This window comes from Hyperolius riggenbachi, chromosome 1 (genome assembly GCF_040937935.1).
Source record: "Hyperolius riggenbachi isolate aHypRig1 chromosome 1, aHypRig1.pri, whole genome shotgun sequence".
Lineage (NCBI taxonomy): Eukaryota > Metazoa > Chordata > Amphibia > Anura > Hyperoliidae > Hyperolius > Hyperolius riggenbachi.
The window spans coordinates 195,747,448-195,769,307 of NC_090646.1; the positions used below are offsets into that span (position 1 = coordinate 195,747,448).

At 45.5% G+C, this 21,860-nt stretch overlaps 1 protein-coding gene across 3 annotated transcripts in view; it reads left to right on the forward strand.

Annotated features, from left to right (window-relative positions):
- Nucleotides 1–3,035: 3,035 nt before the first annotated feature.
- GAB1 (GRB2 associated binding protein 1) overlaps nt 3,036–21,860 on the forward strand; it is a 116,180-nt gene continuing 97,355 nt past the window's right edge. The window contains exon 1 of one of the 3 annotated variants that reach the window (XM_068279549.1): nt 3,036–3,638. In XM_068279549.1, coding sequence (XP_068135650.1) covers nt 3,555–3,638 — 84 coding nt within the window. In that variant the 5' untranslated portion in view covers nt 3,036–3,554. Of the gene's footprint in view, nt 3,639–4,306; nt 4,326–21,860 lie in introns of those variants that run through there. The other 2 variants (XM_068279535.1, XM_068279542.1) reach the window with 2 other exon arrangements.

The window sequence follows — 21,860 nt, forward strand, 5'->3', positions numbered from 1 at the left end:
AGCAACACACGCCCATCCTCAAGCCCCACCCACACACAGCCCCATCCATATAACCTACACGTTACAAAATTTCTCTTCACTGTGTTCAAATAAATGTTTAGTAATTAAAATGCAACCAATACCTCCGACACATGAAATGCAAGAAACGGTTACCTCCGACATATGCAATGCAAGAACCGTTACCTTCAACAAATGAAATGCAACAATCCTTCCCTCCGACACATGAAATGCAAGAACAGTTAGCCCCCACACATGAAATCCTTTGGGTTGTTTGGGTGCTGGGTGGGTGGTTTGGGTGCTGGGAGGGTGGTTTGGGTGCATCGGAGGGTGGTTTGGGTGCATCGGAGGGTGGTTTGGGTGCTGCTTGGCTTGCGTGGGGTTTTGGGTGCTGCTTGGTTTGGGTGCCAGCTGTGGTGCCGGAGGGCCCCCCTCCCACCCTGCAGAGTTGCAAGCGGACTAGTTGGCTTGTCACAGGTACTTACAGTGGCTTGCAAAACTATTCGGCCCCTTTTGAAGTTTTCCACATTTTGTCACATTACTGCCACAAACATGAATCAATTTTATTGGAAATCCACATGAAAGACCAATACAAAGGGCTCTATTCTCAAAGAGCCAAATTTTCCGCAAAATTTTACCGCTATATTCCCGCCAGCGGTAAACTCCGCATTTTTTCCACATTCACTAATATTTTCCGCATGTTTTCCGCATGCGGGAAAAAAGATGCGGAAACAGCCATTATTCATGCGGGAATCATGCGGTAAAAAGGTCGCATGAAAAAGTGTTTAAAAAAAAAAGAAAGTCCAGCAAGCACAGCCCTTAAAGAGAACCCGAGGTGTGTTTAAAGAATGTTATCTGCATACAGAGGCTGGATCTGCCTATACAGCCCAGCCTCTGTTGCTATCCCAAACCCCACTAAGGTCCCTCTGCACTCTGCAATCCCTCATAAATCACAGCCATGCTGTGAGGCTGTGTTTACATCTGTAGTGTCAGTCTCAGCTGCTCCCCCGCCTCCTGCAGAGCTCCAGTCCCTGCCCCCGTCCCTTCCCTCCAATCAGCAGGGAGGGAAGGGATGCAGGCGGGGACTGGAGTTCTGCAGGAGGCGGGGAGAGCAGCAGTGACACTATAGAGATAAACACAGCCAGCTCTGACAAGCTGTTTGTCAGCAGCGTGGCTGTGATTTATGAGGGATTGCAGAGTGCAGGGGGACCTTAGGGGGGTTTGGGATAGCAACAGAGGCTGGGCTGTATAGGCAGATCCAGCCTCTGTATGCAGATAATATTCTTCAAACCCACCTCGGGTTCTCTTTAAGCCTCCACACTTCATTAAAGTCAATGGGATGCGGAATATATCACCTACTACTTGTAGGTGATAAAAAAAATCGGTAATTAACAACGAAATGATGCGCCTGAACATTTTTGAGCATTGATCTTTTATTGCGGAAAATACCGACTTTTGCGGAAATTTTTTCGCATGAATCCCGCACTTTTACCACACTTTTTCCGCATGCGGAAAAAACATGCGGAACATTTTGAGAATTCCAACTTGACGGTATTTTGGTGCAAACTTCCCGCATGTACTTTACCGCATGCGGGAAGTCTTTGAGAATAGAGCCCATTGTGGTGTACACGAGAGAAGTGGAACAAAAATCATACATGATTCCAAACATTTTTTACAAATAACTGCAAAGTGGGGGTGTGCGTAATTATTCAACCCCCCTTTGGTCTGAGTGCACTCAGTTGCCCATAGACATTGCCTGATGAGTGCTAATGACTAAATAGAGTGGAAAACTTCAAGGGGGGCCGAATACTTTTGCAAGCCACTGTATGTGCTCCAGGGCAGGCTCCAGCAATCAGCAGACCTGACTGCTCTCTGTTTGCTGCTAGCTTCCCATCTTTCGGCTGATGGCGCCTCTTATGGCGTCATAGGAGGAGCCGCCAAAAACATGGGACAGGACGCCAGAGGCAGAAAGAGCGGGGCAGTGCTGGAGCCTGTAAGTACTAAAAGTATCTGTGTCAACTAGCTCTGCTCGCTAGTGATGGGTCGTTCGCGAACGAGCCGGTGCATTGCTGTGAACGACAAGAGCCCGCTCTCAGTTTTAAAACAGCCGATGCCTCAGCCGCCCCACACAGCTCTGCTTTGCTATGTAATAAAGGGCGCTGAGGCATGCTGGGAGATGTAGTCCTGTAGTTGCAGCTTGTAGGACTGTATGGGGCAGAGCAGAGCAGTAGGGATTGCCCGAGTCAGAGAAGCAGTCTGGAGTTGTCATGGAGACAGGGGCCGGGGCTTTTACTCCGATTCTGAGTGGTGTCCAGTGTGTTTAATGAAGAGCCGATTGAGAGCCGTAAGAGCCGGCTCTTTAATGGGAGCCGATTCTCTGAGAAGAGCCGGAATTCCCATCACTACTGCTCGCAAATCGGTAGGGCGGGGGGGGGGGGGGGGCTTAGGCAGCACCACAGCCAGTGCCCAAACCAAGCAGCATGGCACCCAAACCTTCGGATCGGAGGGGCGCCAGGGGCGGGTCCCCTACTGACCACGGGTCCTCGGTTCATGCCCGAGTGGTCAGTCCACCTATCTCATGGTATGTAAGAAATTAGATCATGCAAAGAAAATTGGTTCTCAAAATACACACAACATTTATATTGCACTTTTCTCCAGGCGGACTCAAAGAGCCAGAGCTGCAGCCACTAAGGTGCACTCTACAGGCAGTAGCAGTTTAATGGAGTCTTGTCCAAGGTCTCTTACTTAATAGGTGCTGGCTTACTAAACAGGAAGAGTAGAAATAGGAATGTCAAATTCTAACTTCTACCATTTGTTATGAGTCATTATGAAACGCAAGAGTGGAACAACGTATCGGTTATAAATACCACTCTGCAATCCTTTTATCACAACTTCATCTTGGACAGGCTGTGTGGAAAAAATTGCAGGCGAGCTCAAGCGAATCAAGTTTCTTCGGTGAGAGACTTCTGAGATTGGAGGCGTGAGAGGACAAAAGGGAGGAACATCAGGAGGACGACGCTCGCATGGATGGGCGGAGGAGAAGAAGAGGAGGGAAGAAGAGGGGAGAAAAAAAAAGAGACAAGGAGGAGGGAGAAAGAAATATTCACTGTTTGGGGAAAAATGTGTCTCCCGCACATGAATCTATCAGCTGCTAGATCGGAAGGAGACTGGACATAGGGCGGCTCCAGCAACAGCAGGAACTCCCCTTTCCCAAACTACTCCTGGAGCCTTCTCAGCCACACAGAGCAGCTTCTCATCTGGAAAGGGGGAAACTTGCGGTGAAGCAAGAAGCGGAAGAGCCCAAACAAGCGTCCAGCGACTCCTGCCGGGGAAAGGGGCGAACTAAGCGAAGAGGGTGGGGGTCGCGGGCTGATTCACTCGCCCCATCCCAGGAGCGTAATTCCTATTAATAACAGCGGAGCGGGGCTGAAAGTTTCTGCGAAGTTTGCCAGTGGCCTGCGCTGCTCGGCAGGAGGAGATCTGCCCTGGAGTCCGTGTCTCTCAGCCTGCTCTCCGAGTCCAGGAGGGGTCACCCCGCCGGGCTGAGCAGGAGAAGCATGATGAGCTCGGGGGGCGGCGGAGAAGTGGTCTGCTCGGGATGGCTGCGGAAATCGCCGCCGGAGAAGAAGTTGAAGCGTTTCGTAAGTATCGGGACTCCTTGTTCAGAAGCCTGGCTGAAGTTGCAGGGAGTGGGCCGCAGCGTGCCTGGGCTCACCGGCTGACGCCAGGACTAGCAAAACAACTGCACGGGGGGAGGTGGCTCCGATCGCTAAGCAGGGGGATCAGACGTTACCGCTGCTGCACAAGTGTGTTGTGACGTCACACGCTGCCTCTTCTGGGACAAGAGTTGGCTCAGGCTTGGGAAGTGTCACTGCACAGGTTTACCTTTCAGGAACAATCACCTTAGTTTTACTGTTGAGGGAAAGTAGTTAGAACATTTTTTCTTTTTTGGGGGGTTGTGTTTTAAGTGTACCTGTGAGAAGGAAAAACAAACAAACAAGATAGTTACCTCAGTAGAGGGAAGGCTTTGGATAGTCCAGAGACTTCCAGCATCCACTTTCACGCCACCTATCCAGGGCTTGAAGCCCTCTGAACATTGGACAGGTCCTCGTTGAATATGTTCATGTGGATGCGCTCCCGTCTGTGTATGTTGTATGGAGTAGCATACGGTAGCATGGAGCCACTCGTGCAAGGCTATTTCCTCCGAATAGCTCCGGCATTGCGCTTGCGCTCATATACGGTTGGGAGCACAGCTGTGAAGAGGGTCCCAGCAGCGGTGGTGTGCCAACTCCATGGGGTCACCTGTCCACTACTCATGCTGAGCAATGGTAAGCACCTTGCCAGTAGGCGGGAGTAACTGACAGTCTGTGAATTAACTGTCTTCAGCTGCTTGTGGATATGAGGCCTAATTCTATGTAAACGTTGCCACTTCCTGTTCATGGGATGGTCATGGCCTTAAAGGACAACTGAAGTGAGAAGAACATGAATGCTGCCTTATTTATTTCCTTTTAACCACCCTGGCGTTCTATTAAGATCGCCAGGGCGGCTGCCTGAGGGTTTTTTTTAAATAAAAAAAAAAACTATTTCATGCAGCCAACTGAAAGTTGGCTGCATGAAAGCCCACTAGATGGCGCTCCGGAGGCGTTCTTCTGATCGCCTCCGGCGGCCAAAAGTAACACGGAAGGCCGCAATGAGCAGCCTTCCGTGTTTGGCTTCTCCTGTCGCCATGGCGACGAGCGGAGTGACGTCATGGACGTCAGCCGACGTCTTGACGTCAGCCGCCTCCGATCCAGCCCTTAGCGCTGGCCGGAACTATTTGTTCCGGCTGCGCAGGGCTCAGGCGGCTGGGGGGACCCTCTTTCGCCGCTGCTCGCGGCGGATCGCCGCAGAGCGGTGGCGATCGGGCAGCACACGCGGCTGGCAAAGTTCCGGCTGCGTGTGCTGCTCTTTATTTCATCTAAATCGGCCCAGCAGGGCCTGAGCGGCACCCTCTGGCGGTAATGGACGAGCTGAGCTCGTCCATACCGCTAAGGTGGTTAAGCAATACCAGTTGCCTGGTAGTCCTTCTGGTCTATTTGGCTGCAGTCATATCTGAATAACACCAGAAACGAGCAATCTTGTCAAATCTGACAATGTCAGAAACGCCTGATTTGCTGCATGCTTGTTCAGGGGCTATGACAAAGTATTGGAGGCAGAGAGCAGGATGCCAGGCAACTGGTATTGCTTAAAAGGAAATAAATATGGCAGCCTCCATATGCTTCTCGTCCCAGTCGTCCTTTAATATTGAACCTACACACAGACGTCCAATTGGTGTTGCCCAAAATGACAGCTTAGGTGAGAGATTTGCAACAGTCAGTGTACAGGTACTATTCTATGGAGAGAGAATATGGGTAATATGAGCGAGGGGAAGTGCTCTGGGAGGACAGTAGCATTTCAATATTGGGTTTCCAGCTCCCTGGATCAATAAGGTGTCATGGAACACCTGTGCTGCTGCTAGATTTTCACCTGTGATGATCAGAGAATTCTCTTAGATGAAAATACAGAGTATATAGCTTTATGTTTTATGACTGTATGAATATAATATTTTGTTGCGGTTTGTGTCACTGGTGTGGGAAATGAACACAAATGAATGTGCCAACAGTTGTAAAAACTGTCAAGGTGTTCTATCACCCAGTGACAGCATCAGCTATTAAAGTGTTTGTTTTCACAGTATTGGACTTGCAAGTGCTCCTGTGGCTTCTGTATATTCATTTGTTATATAAGTGTACTGTGATGAATAGGAAAAGTTGTTGTTTGTGTTTTTGTTTTTTTTCTGCATGGTGTCACTTATTGGCTAAATTAATAGATAGAAAAAGGATGACTATGAAAGCTTGCATCAACTTAACCAATAAATTGTATCATTCATACTCAAAACTTTTGCTGATGATTAATGTGGTACAATGGAATGTTGTGTGTAATGTCATACCCCTGGTCTCTTTTCAATTACTTTGAACATACTTTTTTATCCTCTGGAGATGCCGCCCCCCCCCCCCCCCCCCCCCCATGAACTGCTAATGCACTGCACCCCTATCCCACCCCATCCCATGACTCCCATTCCCCCTGCTTTGGCAATGCCTGTATTGAAGATTGGCCATGCCAATAAAGTTATCTTTGATTTGATTTGATCTGTGTGTATTGATGTTGTTTTTCTTTATTTTTTAAAGTGCTAACCTCATTAGGCAACAGTGATTGAGGAGAGACATTACAACATGAAACAATGTTGCACAGTGGCAGTACTTTTTGAGGCTACCGCTTACAGTGTAGCAGTTGTAATACTTCGTATCAAAGCCAGTTTTAGAGTATCAGTTTGTGTTGTTTGGATTCCTCATTACCCAGACAGACATGCATTGCATTCCTACAGGGACACTTGACACCTATGCAGGGGGTTGGGTGCTATCTGTGCCAGTTGTTGCTGCAGGGAGAGGGTGAGAGAGAGCAGGGCTTGCTGTGTTTGTAGTAAGCACTGCTTGTTATTCACATGGACGAATTCCATTTCAAAACAGTGTGCTGTTGTGAGTAGTAGCCTGTGTGGGAATTTGGCTGGCAGGGTTGTTGTCAGGAGGAGGCTTCACGTAATACTGGCTGTTTGCTGAGAGGGCAGATTCCGGCATTCAGTGGGAAGGCTGAAAGTTGAGCACTGGTTTCAGGCAGCATGACTCGACCTTTTCTGTACATAATATACCACTTTTATGACAACAGAGTATAGGCGGTATTCTCTGGCTGCATCATGCCATGTGTCAGCATTCCTTGTAATGTGTTTACCTGTATTTCCACTGGCCTGAAAATCTAAATGAAGGGATCTGAAACAGACGTTGTTAGTATAGTTCAGCTGGAACCTTCATGTCAAAGCCATGTCACTGTTGAGATACAAAAACTTGCTTATAAATGTGGGTCAGAGAAAGAAAGATCATGAAGCACTCCACACCAAAACGAAGTACAGGAAGGGCTTGTTCACACTATGTGTTTGCGGATATTTTAAGTGCTGGCGATTTTTGGAAATTGCTCTAAAAGATCTTGTGCAATGATTTCCTATGGGAGTGTTCATATATGAGCACTCGGCTTTCTATTGAATAGTAAACGCGGCTACTGTACCATTTTTCTGAGCATTTGTGTTCAATAGAAAGTATAAGGAAATCGCAAAGCGTCAAGCGCTTTAATGACTAAATACATTTTATTTATTCATTTCCTGACTTCAATTCATTGTTAAGCAGAAGCGCTTTTCTAAGCGCAAAGTGCAGGGAAAAGCACTTTTTTAAAATCGCTCAACAAATCGAAATCGTTCAGCGCTTGCGCTTTGTAATGTGAACAAGGCTGAAGATGACATTTAGTCACCTGAAATTGTCGATCAAGATAATATCTCCCCTGGCTCCTTATTAATTCATCTAGTTGGATCTTGAAGCAAGATGCTGGTACACACTTTTAAATATGGTTGGCCAACCACTGACCAATTTTGCCACCTCCAGTATGAAGGTTTACCTAGATAATCTGCTCATAGTATTTAATATATGTTGACTCTCAGGCAGGAAGCACACTTAGCAGTATCACATGCAGTTTCCCCATAGCACATAGGGTAAAACGCGTGTTGGTAAAATTGGTCAGTGATTGACCAATAGTAAAGTGTTGCAGGCTTTAGTGACTGGAGAAATGTTACCTGATATGATGCTTAAAGCGGAATGAAACCAAGCATTTCTACTTTGCTCTAATAGATTATTTACAGCATTTTTTTTTTTTTTAACTAGAACAGCATTCAAAGGGTTGACACAGGCTTTTGAAGCTTCCCTTGGCCGCTTCCGAACTTTACATAATGTTATCTTGTTTAATTGTATCAAGTGAGATATGTAAACAAAGCCTTCTCTCACACTGCCGGGTCCCCCTGAACCAGGTCAGACAAGCATAAATGCTTTCTGATTAAGTTAGAGGATGAATAAAGCAGGTATAAATAAAATGCAAAGTCAGCTCTCAGAGTAAAATAAGTGTACTTTAGGAACGTATACTTTCTAAATTAATACTAATACTTGTGCACAAATGAAAATATGCTAACCGTATGGCATATAAAAAGGAGGAAAACATGTTTTTATTGAATATTTTGTCAGTGTTTTATACCGCTTTAAAGAAGATTTCACTTTAATGGGTCGCATACCGACCAAATCCATCTTGGGTTGTGAGGCTGTTTTTCTTGCTTGACCTTTTTCTCTTTTTTTTTTTTTTTTTCCCCTCAGTTTCTCTTCCCTTTGATTGGTTCAGAAGGTTGGGCATAAGTGCTGAAGCAGCCTGCCATGCCAGGCTGTCCCCTAAGGCCTCTTTCAGACAAGAAGCTGAACTGCATGCTTGTCGCAGACAGGAGGCTGAACGGGCACCATTTGGGTGCAATTTAAATGCAGCTAAGTGGCAGCGGTTTTAACGATACATGTCAGTGCTTGATACACAGGGACTTTATCCAGCGGGAGAGAGCTGTGACTTGTCAGGTCTGAGAGCTGCTGCGGCCTCATCCATGTCTGCAATGATCTGCTCATTGCAAGGGACAGAGGGGAATGCTCCATCCTAATCCTGTTGGATCTCTCAGCAGCTTTTGATACAGTTGACCATGAAATCTTGCTCTACAGACTGCTGGAGTACTATGACATCAATGGCTCGGTCCTCCAGTGGTTCAGATCATTCTTGACTGACAGAACATAGAGCATCCCTAGGACCTGTCATGTCCAACCCTGCTTCTCTTGGAGTGCCACAAGGATTAGTCCTATGCTGTTTGCAATCTACATGTTACCGCTTGGTACAATTATCCAACAACTTGGCCTGACGTACCACTCCTATGCCGATGACACGCAGCCGATGACTCGATGGTCCTTCAAACCTGGTGGAACAGCCCCTACTCCAAAAATAAATCTCTTGCTAAGCTACAGGCGCGGATGAATGACAACTGGTTGAAAATGAAAGCTGACAAAACTGAGGTCCTTGTTGTCCAAAGCCAGCACTTTGCATCAAAACGGCTATATCCTAAATCGACACCAATCAGTATTTGGGAATTCAGATTTAAACCGCACCAACCTTGTGCGCAGCCTTGGTGTTGTAATCGATGGGGAATTCAACTTCAGAAACCAAATTCCGTCTGTAGTCAAATCTTCCTACTTCCATCTGAAGAAAATGGCAAAAATTAAAAATGATTCCCCCAGAGGATCTTTCAACCCTAGTTCACACCTTCATCACATCACAGCTGGACTAATGCAATGCTCTCTATGCAGACCTCTCAAACAAGGACCTGTACCACCTGCAATTAGTGCAGAATGCTGTTGCCAGATTGCTTACAAAACCAGCCTCGCCACTGTCACATTACACCGATCTTTCGCTCACTGCACTGGCTACCAGTTAAATGGAGAATACTTTTCAAGATTGGACTGTTTGACATTCAAATCCCTGCACTATTTGGGCCCTGTAATCATGAAGGACTTGCTGAAGCTGCACCATGCCTCACATCAGCAGGATCCATAAACCTGGTCACTCCTAGAATGCACCTCAAAACCTTTGGAGCCAGAGCTTTCTGTCAGGCTGCCCCTACCCTTTAAGCCGCATCTACACGCGTAGATGCGGCCGCGATGCTCCTTATCAATCGAGCCGCTGATGCGGCTCGATTGATAAGATCCGACAGGACGGATCTTGCTTCCGCCGATTCCCTGCTCGCTCCCCGCTAGGGGACAATGGCAGGGAATCGAGCGGAAGATAAGCGGCGCAGGGACGAGCGGGAATCGAGCGGGTATTGATGCCGGTGCACGCGCGGCGAGCGGGGATGCGGCGGGCATGCGGAAGAGGCGATCCGGCGGCTAATCGAGCCGCCGGATCGCTGCAATGTCCCATCGTGTAGATGGGGCTTTATAACTGTCTCTACATTTACAAATGTTGTTTGTTGTTGTTCATGTTCCCTTGTAAAATGCACATTATGTGCAGTGAGTCAAAACTCGCAACTGTTGGTGTGAATGAGCCCTAATGGTATGACTGATCATTACATCACCATATAGTTTGAGTAATAATTTGTGAGTTTTATTACCACAATTCCCAAGCTTAAAGCAAAATTCTGCTGCACAATCCTGCTATACTCTTGCAAGAACACCTTCCTCATCCACAATGGGAGGTGCTTCAATTTGCTGTGGCAGAATGCTGACCAAAGTTGCATCTTATGTTAGTGTGATGTAAAGCATACAGTACCCCTGATGACGGCGTAAGGCCGAAACTAGTCGGGACGAGAGCGGGCCGGGCACCACTGATACCACTGATCGTGTTTTTCTGGCTCAGGGTACCACAAGGGTGGGAAGTGAGGTTTCCAGGAGAGGGTCCTATAAAGGCATAGGACCCTCCTTATGTGAGTGTTCGATTTTGTACCTACTGTGCCTTGTTTTGAATAAAAGGTTGTTTTATTTCCACTGAGAGAAACTTTTCTCTGCTTCCTTTTTTGAGTGCATTCAGCTGCACTATAGGACTGCAGAGTAATGCCTGGAATACACGGGTCGACCGCAACCCCAGCCGCGCCCCCCGCTCGTGGATCGATTACCGCTTTTCCCCGCCGGCGCTTCCTTATCAGTGCTCGATTCCCTGCCATTGTCCGCCGGCGGGGATTGAGCGGGCGAGGGTTGAGCGGCATGATCGGGTATATGAATATTTATCAGCTGGCCGGATCAGCTGGTCGGTACACGGTACAGAAACGTACCGTGTACCCCCAGCATTAAGGTGCATATCTCTGGAGGTGGATGGAAGCATATGCAAGCGTATAACCTCATAAGTCTTGGCGCTGTTATCCTATGAACATACAGTACCATATGCTTCACTGCCACTGTAAATGCTCTGTATGCTGCGCGGCGTTATCCCACTGATACGTCTATGTGAACTCTAGGTGCTTTTTCATTTTTTTTTTTTTTCTGTCTGTTTACATTTTCACCTTAGCTTTGTATACCATAAAAACAAAGTAAAATCTTTTTTTCGATGTACATTTTAGTTGTTATCCAGAAATTTTCAATGTAGCTACCTTTAGCATTCCCTCTGTCCTCCTGCCTGACCCTTCTCATTGTTTCTCTGGCCTCTTTGTACAGCAGAGGCAGAGCAATACATCTCTAAAGTCGCATCTGGGTGCTCTTAAGTCTAAACCTATTTCTTGCATTGTGCAGTTCTGATAACTCCTCCCAGATTGATTGGGTGAAAGATGGGATGATGAATTGGTGTTCAGGACACTCCCAAATAGAATGGGAAACTGTCCATTTACTTTTATGTCCTTGGGTGTTCTGTGTGAACTTGACTAAATGCGTGAATCCTTTCATAAAGTTAGAGCTCTTGTTAGCATAACAGCAGATGGCCCAGCCTGTTGTAGGAGAAAACAAACTGACAGCTTGCAGCTTATTGAACTTTGCCTTATACACTTATTTCATATGCTGCTGACCGTCTAGTCTTAACATTCTCATTCTAGAGATTTGGCTGTCTTCCACCACTCAGCAGGTCTTATTTTAAGTTAACAATATCCTGATAGGAAATGTAATTGCTGTGCTGGCATCTCTGTTGCCTCAGGGTGCAGTGGTGAGCAAGGACTGCATAGTTCCTCAGGCAGAGAATAACAAAACTATTCTCATAAAGGTGACTTCTAGGTAGCATGTGTCCCCTTTTGAGAGATCACTGTCGATCCTACTTTCTGGTGTGGCTTTCAGCTCGCGTATTTCCTCCTCAGATGGTTACTATTCTAGCTCTTAGCAGAAGGAAATCTCACTTTGCCTATCTGTTCTTAGTTCAGATCAAAATGATGAAAATAAATTCTGGCCATGTTCTGCAAAGAGGTTTTAATGCAAAGTGTCATGTATTGATGTATTGGAATCTTCTTTTTTTTTTTTTTTTTTTTTTTTCCCCTCTAGGCACAGATCGTTGCAGTCAAAGTGCTCAAATGGCAAAGACAGGCAAAAAGAGTTCTGGGAATTTGGGCGCACCATAATGTAAATTATGGCTATAGTGGCGCTCAGTCAGTAATTTGGGCACCATCAGAAGATTGCGCCAAAATTTGCTTTGAAAACCGCATAATCTCTCCACCATCAATAGCTGGCAGCTGAATTACGTCTGAGGGCTGGTGCACACCGAGCGGCTTTTTCAGCGTTACTGCAGCCACTTGGTCAATGTATCTCAATGGGGTGGTTCACACCAGAGCAGGAGGCGTTTTGCAGAAACACATACTCCTGGGGTGAGGCATTTTTTGGATTGTGGATGCGTTTCTGCCTCAATGTTAAGTATAGGAAAAACGCAAACCGCTCTGAAAAATGGCAGTTCAGAGCGGTTTTTGTTACAGAAGCTGTTCAGTAACAGCTTTACTGTAATAATATCTGAAATCTACTACACCAAAAACTTCACAAAACCGCAAAATGCTAACTGAAACGCTACAGAAAAATAACAAAAAGAGTTTCAAAATCTGCTAGCATTTTGTGTATCTGCTAGCGGGTTTTGGTGTGCAGCAGGCCTTCTGACTCCATGGCTGCCTGTAGTGTGAATAGTAATGAACGCCGCCTTTTGCAGGAGCAGGGTGAGCAGTTTTTCAGCTTTACCCTGCACACAAATTTCCCAGCACCTTTCTTGCATAAATGTGCTTAAATGTTAGTTTTTATCGGAAAACAAATTTGCAACTAATACTGCAGGATGTGAAGTGGCTTCGCTGAGGGAGTTGGCAGTGGTGAGTGGAGCTGCTGAACTCTGGATTACATTAACCTGCTGCTCAGTAGGGATGGTCCAGTGAGACACAAATGATGCAGAATTATGCATCTTGAAAATGGACTAATCGGATCCCATCTTGGCTTCACTCGATTGGTCTAGATTGAAATGCATACTTTTGCATTTGAATTAACTCAGAATTATTTGCATCTAATTCACCAACCCTGCTGCTTAGAAGGGTATAGGCCTAGACTGAAGATTGCAGCCTATAGCAATATAGCCTGTGGTGCAGTTAGTGGCCGTTGTTTGGGCACCTGTTTATGTACTGTAAGGGCTGGAACCCACTAGCGATTTGTGCTTTAGTGAGTTACAGGCCTTACACTGATTTTTGTTTGGGTTTAGCTAATGAAAGAATGTCTAAAAAAAAAAAAGATAAAAACTTGACACTGTGCCAGAACAGATCGAGCTAAATATTTCTGACTAGAGTGAAACAATTATTGCTTAAAATGAAATATGGCAGCCTCTATATTATTCTCATTTCAGTTGTCCTTTTTAAGTATATAAAAAAAGTCGCCCATGGAGAGGGAAGCTTTAGATCCTAAAGAGCCTTCCTGTTCCTCCCTCGGTGTCCTGGTTCCAGTGCTGTCACCGCCCCCCCCCCCCCCCCCCCCCATTTGATCAACTAGTTGAATACACCTCCATGAGCCCTCGGAAAGGCTTGAGTCCTCAGGCGCTCCTGAACACATGCTGCACATGCTCCTACCCCTGCCCCTGTTTCATCAACATTGTCCCTCTGGTCAGATCAGTAATTTTCTATGGATTTTGCTGAAATCTGCATGTTAAGGCATCCATTTCTGGCAGATTTTCAGCAGAGTGATTGATCTGCAAGTAGTTGATGGGGAAAATCAACAAGTGTATGGACTTCTTTTTGCTTTGTACTGCACCAAGCTGTAAAAAATCTGGTAGTGTAGATATTGGATCAGTATTGGGCTGACATCTGATCAAATATTAATGGTTTACCACATCAAATAGTGTATTCCTACCTTAGTGCAGTGTTCTCTCCAGGCTCTTTTAGCTGGGTGCTCTACCCGGCTAGTTTTGGTGAGCACCCGGCTGTCATCGGATCACCTCCTCCTATTCTGTAAACAGAGTTATGCACAGGCCCTGCATTCTCTCATCTCGCCCCACCCGGCAACTTTTTCATTCCACCCGGCTGGAAAAAAATTCTGGGGAGAACACTGTAGTGCTAAGCATACACTATGCAGTTGTGGTAGTTCAGGTAAATAACAACATCCTGATATTGTAATGTGTGTGATGCAAAGGCTGCAGAAAAATTTAGGTCAGGCAGTAATGACATTTGGGAAGGGAGGAGACTATAGTCAAGTAATAACTGGATTGTGCTGACTGACTCGTAGGTGTGACTGGAATAACATGAAAGACCCACACGTGATGCTGCCACAGTTAGGCCTCTTTCTGACAAGAGGCTGAACTGCGCGCTTGGCAAGCGCTCACAAGCGCCTAAATCGGACAGCTTTCTGCTACACTCTCCCATTCAAATGTATGTTGCTGCATCCCAAACATTGTAAATGAATGCAGAAAATTGCTTATAAAAGAACTGTAATTCACACGCCGAAACGCCTTGTCAGGTGTGCTCCCTGGCTTAAGGTAGCCATACATCTAACAATGTAGCTGTAAAATCGACTATTCGACTCAATCATTTTATAGATTCGAGAGAGAATCGAGTGTGTTCCAGAATTCCCAATCAGTGAAAAGTGGCTGATTTCATGTCGAATCGACCATCTTAGTCAGTCGAGCAGGATGCAAGATATCAGTCAATCGCGCAGGAATCGGCTACTGTTCACCTGTCATTCAATCGACTTTGAATCAATTTTTGCATTCAGAGCTTGGAGACATAACATCAGTCAAATCAAATGTGAAGGTGAATGGCATAGTATGTCATGTCTAGTGTGTGGGTTATTAGTCGATCAACCATGCTGAAGTTGATTCCTTAATAAAGTTGATCACTTTGTCAATTGAATCAGAATCGCTAGATGTACCTTTAGTCATTTTTGTGTAAATACTGCAATGCTCAGGGACAGTATTAGTTTAAGTGTATGGACAGATTTGCTGTTCACTGTTACCATGTTGAATGCTTCCATCAGGGCTGTGGAGTCGGTACAAAAATCCACGGACTCAGACTCCTCAGTTTAGGATTCCACCGACTCTGACTCCTCTAATTTGCATATTAAAATCTTGTTGATTGAAACTATAACATGAAATCCGTCTCTTAACTGCCACCGCTTAGGAATTTTAAAAGTCAACTGAAGTGAGGATACGTAGACTGCCATATTTATTCCCTTTAGTCATAGACTAAAACTAGTCCTTGGTAAGAGTACTTAGTAAAAGGTACAGACCAGAACAAAGAACATCTATCAGGCCCTATGCAATGTAACTGTCGGTACGAGTGATGTGCAGGTACTCTGCAGGGGAATGAGCCTTTTTTTTTTTTTTTTCTCCCCTCAAATTCCCCCCCCCCCTCCCCCCAATTACACATTCTTCATCTACAATCTGAACCATGTTTTTGGGTGATGGACAACACCTCTGTGTTCAATGTGCACAACATTCTCGGTGGATTCCCTGCAGCTCTGTCGGGAGTGCATATGTGGAGTATAGTACTACTATATAACAAAGTAAACCTGAGACAGATGATATTCAAGTTTTATACATACCTGGGGCTTCCTCCAGCCCCCCTCAGGCTAATCAGTCCCTCGCTGTCCTCCGCCACCTGAATCTTCTGCTGAGTCCCAGGTACTTGAGCCAGTCTGGCGTAGTGCGCATGCACAAACCCCCTCTGCCGAATGCAGAATGCTCCTGGCTGTAGGAGCGGCATGTGGCTGGACGGCGCTGACTGGCTGAATTATCGGGACTCCTAGCAGAAGATCCTGGTAGTGGAGGAGGACAGTGAGGGGCTGACTAGCCTGAAGGGGGCTGGAGGAATCCCCAGGTACGTATACAACTTTTTCTTTTTATCCATCTCCGGTACCCTTTAATTCGTAGTCCCCAAACTAAATTTTAGTAACGCATCAAATTATTTGATTTCATGAGCAAAGAGAGTGCATACATCAGCATCAACGGAGAATTATTTCCATCTCATTGACCATCTCTATTAATTACATGGCTACACATCAGGCTTTATTCTTACAGCATAGATGTTATTTAGTATATATGAGATTCCTGTGTACACATATATACAGTCACAATCAGATATGCATATCTTAACTTTAAAAATACAGGTGTAACGGTTGGGTGTCGTTGCTCAGATGTCTGATTATATGATGATCTGCAGAATCACCAATACAGACGCTATAACTGATTATGGGTGATCTGCAGAATCACCAATAATACTAGTATAGCAGACAAGGAGCAGAGTGTGTAGAGATTTGGTGCCACCGTAACTTTAATGGTACAATGAGACCTCACCAGAGGGGCTGGTGAGGTATAAACAGTACACTGACCGTGCACTAACGTACAACCTCCAGCAAGCTGGAGGAACAATACTGAAGAGGCTGAATCTCCCGAGGAGCGGGTGATTCAGAATATGCTGCAGGCAAATGAACACCCGAGGGGCGGGTGAGTCAGACTGTACTGCAGCCTGCGAGACACAGTAATACTACAATGACAGGTTACCTAACGAGCAGGCAATTAAAGCTGAACTATAGCCTAGCAGAACTGCTTCACCAGCGGAGCTGACGTAGTTAACACCTCACCAGTGGCGAGAGCCCACTGCTGAGTAGAATGGCCAGGTAGGCAAGGTTCGGCAACAGAGAGGTAAGTATCAGTACAGGACCGTGAGACGAGAGTAATCCGTAATCAGGCAGAGGTTCGGCAACAGGACGGTACGTATCGGTACAGAATCGTGAGACGAGAGTAATCGGTAATTGGGCAGAGGTTCAGCAACAGGTAGGCAGATTAGCGAAAGTACAGGATCGGAAAGCAGGATCAGAGTCAGGGTAATTGCAAAGAGTCATACACAGGAGATCAAAAACAGTAAGTAATATCCTAGTCTGGGTGTGAAATCCTTAGCATCAACACCAGGGAACTAGCCTAAGGTCTGAGCGCTAACACGCAAGTATTCACGACAGCAGACACCTGCAGAATGAAGCCCGAGGCTTATGAAGCAGAGGAGACCCCACTGGCATGCCCCTGCTGAATCGGCCAATCCTGGGCGCCGTGGGGCTCCTCTGACGTCAGCTGACCAGCAGGTCAGCTGACAGGCTTTCTCCCCGCATAAAGGTCCCGTCTGTGTGCGTGCCCGCATGCTAAGGCGACCCCCGGCAAGAGAGAAGGCTCCGTCCTCGGCGTCCTGGACTCTGGACGGACGGATGGCCGCATGGAGGCAGCTGCGGCGGCGGTGCTGTTCGCCGCAGCTGCCCCGTATATTACAACGGGGACTGCTTTATTGAAGCAGCACAAGTAACTAATTTTGATTGGTTTATTTCTTTTTTGTGTACTAAGCACAGCTATTACTGTGTGTATAAATTATTTATGATGACTATTATCTGAGAAATAGAACATTTTATCATGTTTTCTATTTTAATTAGTTGAAGTTCATTAGGAGTCTGAGTCGGTGCATTTTTTTTTTTTTTCCCTGACTCCAGGCACCCAAAATTAATCAGACTCCACAACTCCGACTCCTACTCCACAGCCCTGGCTTCCATAACATTTTGGTCTAAGTGGGAAGTCTTATGGATCTGCTGTTACTAATGAACGAGATAGAAGCAGAAAGCTGAATAAGATATTGGAACCACAAAGTGGCTGCCTGCTATTATATAGGCTCATGAATATCTGGGAATCTCCTGCAATCCTATGTTAATGGTTTGCCAAACCAACCACATACAGTACTTTTTGTCATTATACTCATTACTACTCTGTGTGTCATTCACTTTTGTATAGCCTTCAAAATGTATAGCTCAAAACGTAGTAGTGCAATTAGCACTGAAAGGCTCTTAGGGCCATGCTCTATAATTTAAATAATAATAAAATAAAAAAATTCAGTTCAGCTTTAAATAACAAGAATACGGACAGTATCCATCCTCTGGGTTTGTCAGTGCTGTTTGGACAGTTGCTTGCAGTTATTATGAATTACCTGAGTCTCCTGGCGGCCTGAAGTGATGGTTAGCAATAGGGGATACAGGGGTTGTGACACCAGTTTTCTGACTAGGGGATCCACTTTGGGTTCACCTTCAAGTGCTGAAACCACTCATCAGTGGTGCTGTAGTGATAAGGATCATCTCTTTGTAGTAATAATGTTCATCATAAACTGTTTCCCTTCCCCCAGTCTCCCTCACTCTGGCTGTGCTTAATGATGCATAAGGCAGATTATAAAAAAAAAAAAATGGGGCCAGGTCAGCAGCTGTTCCCGGCGGTGGCTTCAGGTTGGTGAACACTGAGGAGAGGACACAGGACATCGGGAATGAGGGACACATAGGCTTCCTGGGGCTGGAGAAACACTCAGGTAAGTAAATCTGATCTCCACCTTTTTTTATAATTAGCCTCCTTTAAAGAGAACCTGAGCCGAAGTTTGGATTAAGAAACAAACACTTACAGAATAAGCGAGAAGTATCTGGACACTGTAAAGGCTTCCTGTACTCCTCGCCAGGACCCTCCAGAATTTCGGAGTTCTCTCTTCTGGCTGGTTGCACCTGGGCAATAGCACAGAGCGGCTAGTGTTTGGTTGTACGGACAGGTTTGGTCGTACTCTCACATGAAGAGGAGCGTGGCCCAGTTGTTCCTTCATGCAAGCCCGTGTCGGAATTTTTTGGAGGGTCTGCACACAACTGTGGTCCGGAGGATGGCATATGAAGCCCTCTGTAGGATCCAGAGGGTAAGTATGTGTTTTTTTTTTGTTTTTTTTTTTGTACCTGAGGTTTGCCTTGGGTACACTTTAAAGCGGTATTGTCACCATAAAAATGAAATTTCAACAGCAACTGGTCTGAGTGTATTAAGTGATAAAGATGCTAAGCCTGCATTCAAAACTTTAAAAACTTTTTCTGCTGTTATGATTTGGAGTTATCACATACTTAAAGAGACACTGAAGTGAAAAAAAATATATGATATAGTGAATTGGTTGTGTACTATGAATAATTACTAGAAGATTAGCAGCAAAGAAAATATTCTCATCTTTTTATTTTCAGGTATATAGTGTTTTTTCTAACATTGCATCATTCTATATTATGTGCAGATTACACAACACTCAGCATTCAAAATGAGTCTTTCAGAGCAGTCTGTGAAGTAATGAACTCTCCTCTGCCAGAGGAAAAGTAAACAGTTCAATTACAGTTGAGATAATAAAAGTCAGATAACAGCCCTCTCCACGACTATTAGACTAAAGGCCCATACACACGTCGGATTTGCGCGAACGACGGGTCGTTTGAACGTTCCGTCGTTCGCACGTTTCCGCATGAAATCCGGTGTGTGTACAGACTATCGTTCGGGAGATAAGACTGGTTACCAACGATCCGCCGGGCGGATCGCTGGTAACCAGTCTTATCTCCCGAACGATAGTCTGTACACACGCCGGATTTCTTGCGGAAACGTGCGAACGACGGAACGTTCAAACGACCCGTCGTTCGCGCAAATCCGACGTGTGTATGGGCCTTTAGTCGGAGAGTTAATGGCTTGTTTACATAGAGATAACAACTGGAGTTTCTTAACTCTTCCTGTACTGGAAACAATTAGACTGATGTATCTGATCTTAATGTTTTATTTCTTAGCTGTACTACACATACAAATCATAATATCATAATTTTTTTTTTCGCTTCAGTGTCTCTTTAAGGAACACTGGCCCTTTAGTAGTCGTGCCAAAGAATTGCATGCTGGGGGTTCTTTTTATCTATAATCTATTCCTCCTCTTCCCTTTATTTCCCTGCCAGCTGCTTATCTGAAGCCTAATCCCCTACTCACTTGTGTTTACAAGCAAGGCTGAGGCGACTCAGCGATTGGAGGAGACAAGAAAAAAAGTAAAGGGCAGAAATTACATCACGAGTTAGCCTTAACTGTGGGCAAAAGACATGGCCCCCACCAGGAACAGAATTCTCGTCATTTACTATAAAACATTCACTGAAATCAAAACGTGGACAGTATAATACATGTGTTATGTAAGTAGATCAAGTATTTATCTACTTATATATGCGTTTTTTTTTTTCCCTGGCATAGTATGGCTGATCCTACTGCTTTAAAAAGCAGGTGTTGGTTCGGAAGAATGCGATAATTTTGAGATTACACAAATGCACACACTGCTGAAGAATCCCAGTGTAAATCCTGCACTAGGGCGGCGGGCCTGTGGTTCTATAGCTACGTCATATGCCTGAATCCATTGTTGGCCACCTTGAAAGTGGTGTTGTGTATAACGCTTACTCTGCGTAGCGACACAAAATATGTTGGCGCTCTATAAATGAGAACAAAAATGTCAGCTGGGGCTTCTCTTACAGTAGCACTGCAATTTTCTGTGCACTTTTTTTTTTTCTTCTTTTTTGGGTATGAATATAATTTGCCTTCTTAAAGGGAACCTCAATTGACTTAATGTTTCTTACCTGGGGCTTCTGTCAGCCGCCCTGTGCCTGTGTTCCCCTGCCGTGGCTATGTTTCTTTATCGCCAACTTTCAAGTCGATGGTCACTGTGCCTGGTCGTGCGCATCCTCTTTTGTGATACCATCGTCGGGAGCGTCCTGCGCAGTACGAGAAAACCTCATACTGCACCTGTGCAGCACGCAAACGAGGATGTGTGCTACCAGGGCTGCGCAAGCACATTGGCTATTGACTTGCAAGGCGGCAAAAAAAGAAACTTGGCGGTGGAACGGAGGATCATTTTGTGATGCGTGGGTGCAGGGGGCTGGTAGAAGCCCCAGGTAAGCCCCTCAAGCAGGAGATGCGCGCAATCTCCTGCAGTAGCCGGCTCCAGGACTTGATGCCAATTGGTGTTAGGTGGTCCTAGGGCTGCTGCCGTGGCCACGCCCATTAACGTGACACAGTCTTTAGGTAGTGTAAAAAAAAAATGCCAGTTTAACTTGCTTGGGGCTTCTACCAGCCCCTTGCAGCGAGGGAACAAACTGATCCTCAGTCCCCCGCAGTGACCTAGTTTTGTTTACTGCGACTCAGGCAGTTGATGACCACTGCACCCTGGCCACATGAATCCTCAATCACACTCCCATCGCCCTGTTCGTCCTGCACAGGCGCAGTGGCCATCGACTGACTGAAAACAAAACTGGGTCGTTGCGAGGGACTGAAACATTGGTTTGTAAAACTGGCTTGTTTTGAATCGCTTTAGGTTTCCTTTTAGCGAGCAACTGTTTCCCATGATGCATCACTCCCAAATCTGTAAATCTCTTTATGCACCTAAGCCAGGCACACATCCAAAACCGCTTGTGTATAGCAAGCCCATAGCAGGCATAGCTTATGCATTTTACAGAGCCACACCAATCTAACATGCGTACATCTTGTTTCAGATTTCTTTTTTGTAATAAGCCACTATTTTAGTACTATAGAAGGTCTCTTTTTCTCTGGTGTCTCTGCTTTCTGAATGTGGAGAAAAAAATGAGTGGTACAGAGGGGCAGATTTATAAAGCGGTGGTCAGCACAGCCCTCAGTTTTAAAATCCTTTCTGGTTTCATCATTGCTGTTTATATGATTGTCATACAGATGCATCTGAAATAAATTGGTGACCTTCAGGAGTATAATAAATACATCTGCATCCAGCTGTTTTTATGAAGTGAGACTTGAGTTGAAAACTATGCCCTCCCCTTCCTCCTGCACTAAACTGCTTCCATTGGCCAAATGTCACTAAAAGTGCCCATTAATCTTATCAGTATTGCATAACTAGAAATGTTATGCTGGATCCACCCCATACAACTTTTGGCCGATAATTTATTTCCAGCATGTATGATCTGAAGATTGATTTTTTTTTTTTTTTTTTTTTTTTTTAATTTAGCTATTTTTCTGACAGATTTCCGTTCATTTCTATGTAAATCGGTCAGAACATCGCTCCGATCAATTTTCAGATCGAACATGCTGGAAATAATCGATCGGCCAGGTCATTCGGCCAAAAAATTGTATGGTGTGGATCCAGCATTAGGAGTTGGCCAATAGGAGCTGCTTAGTGAGGG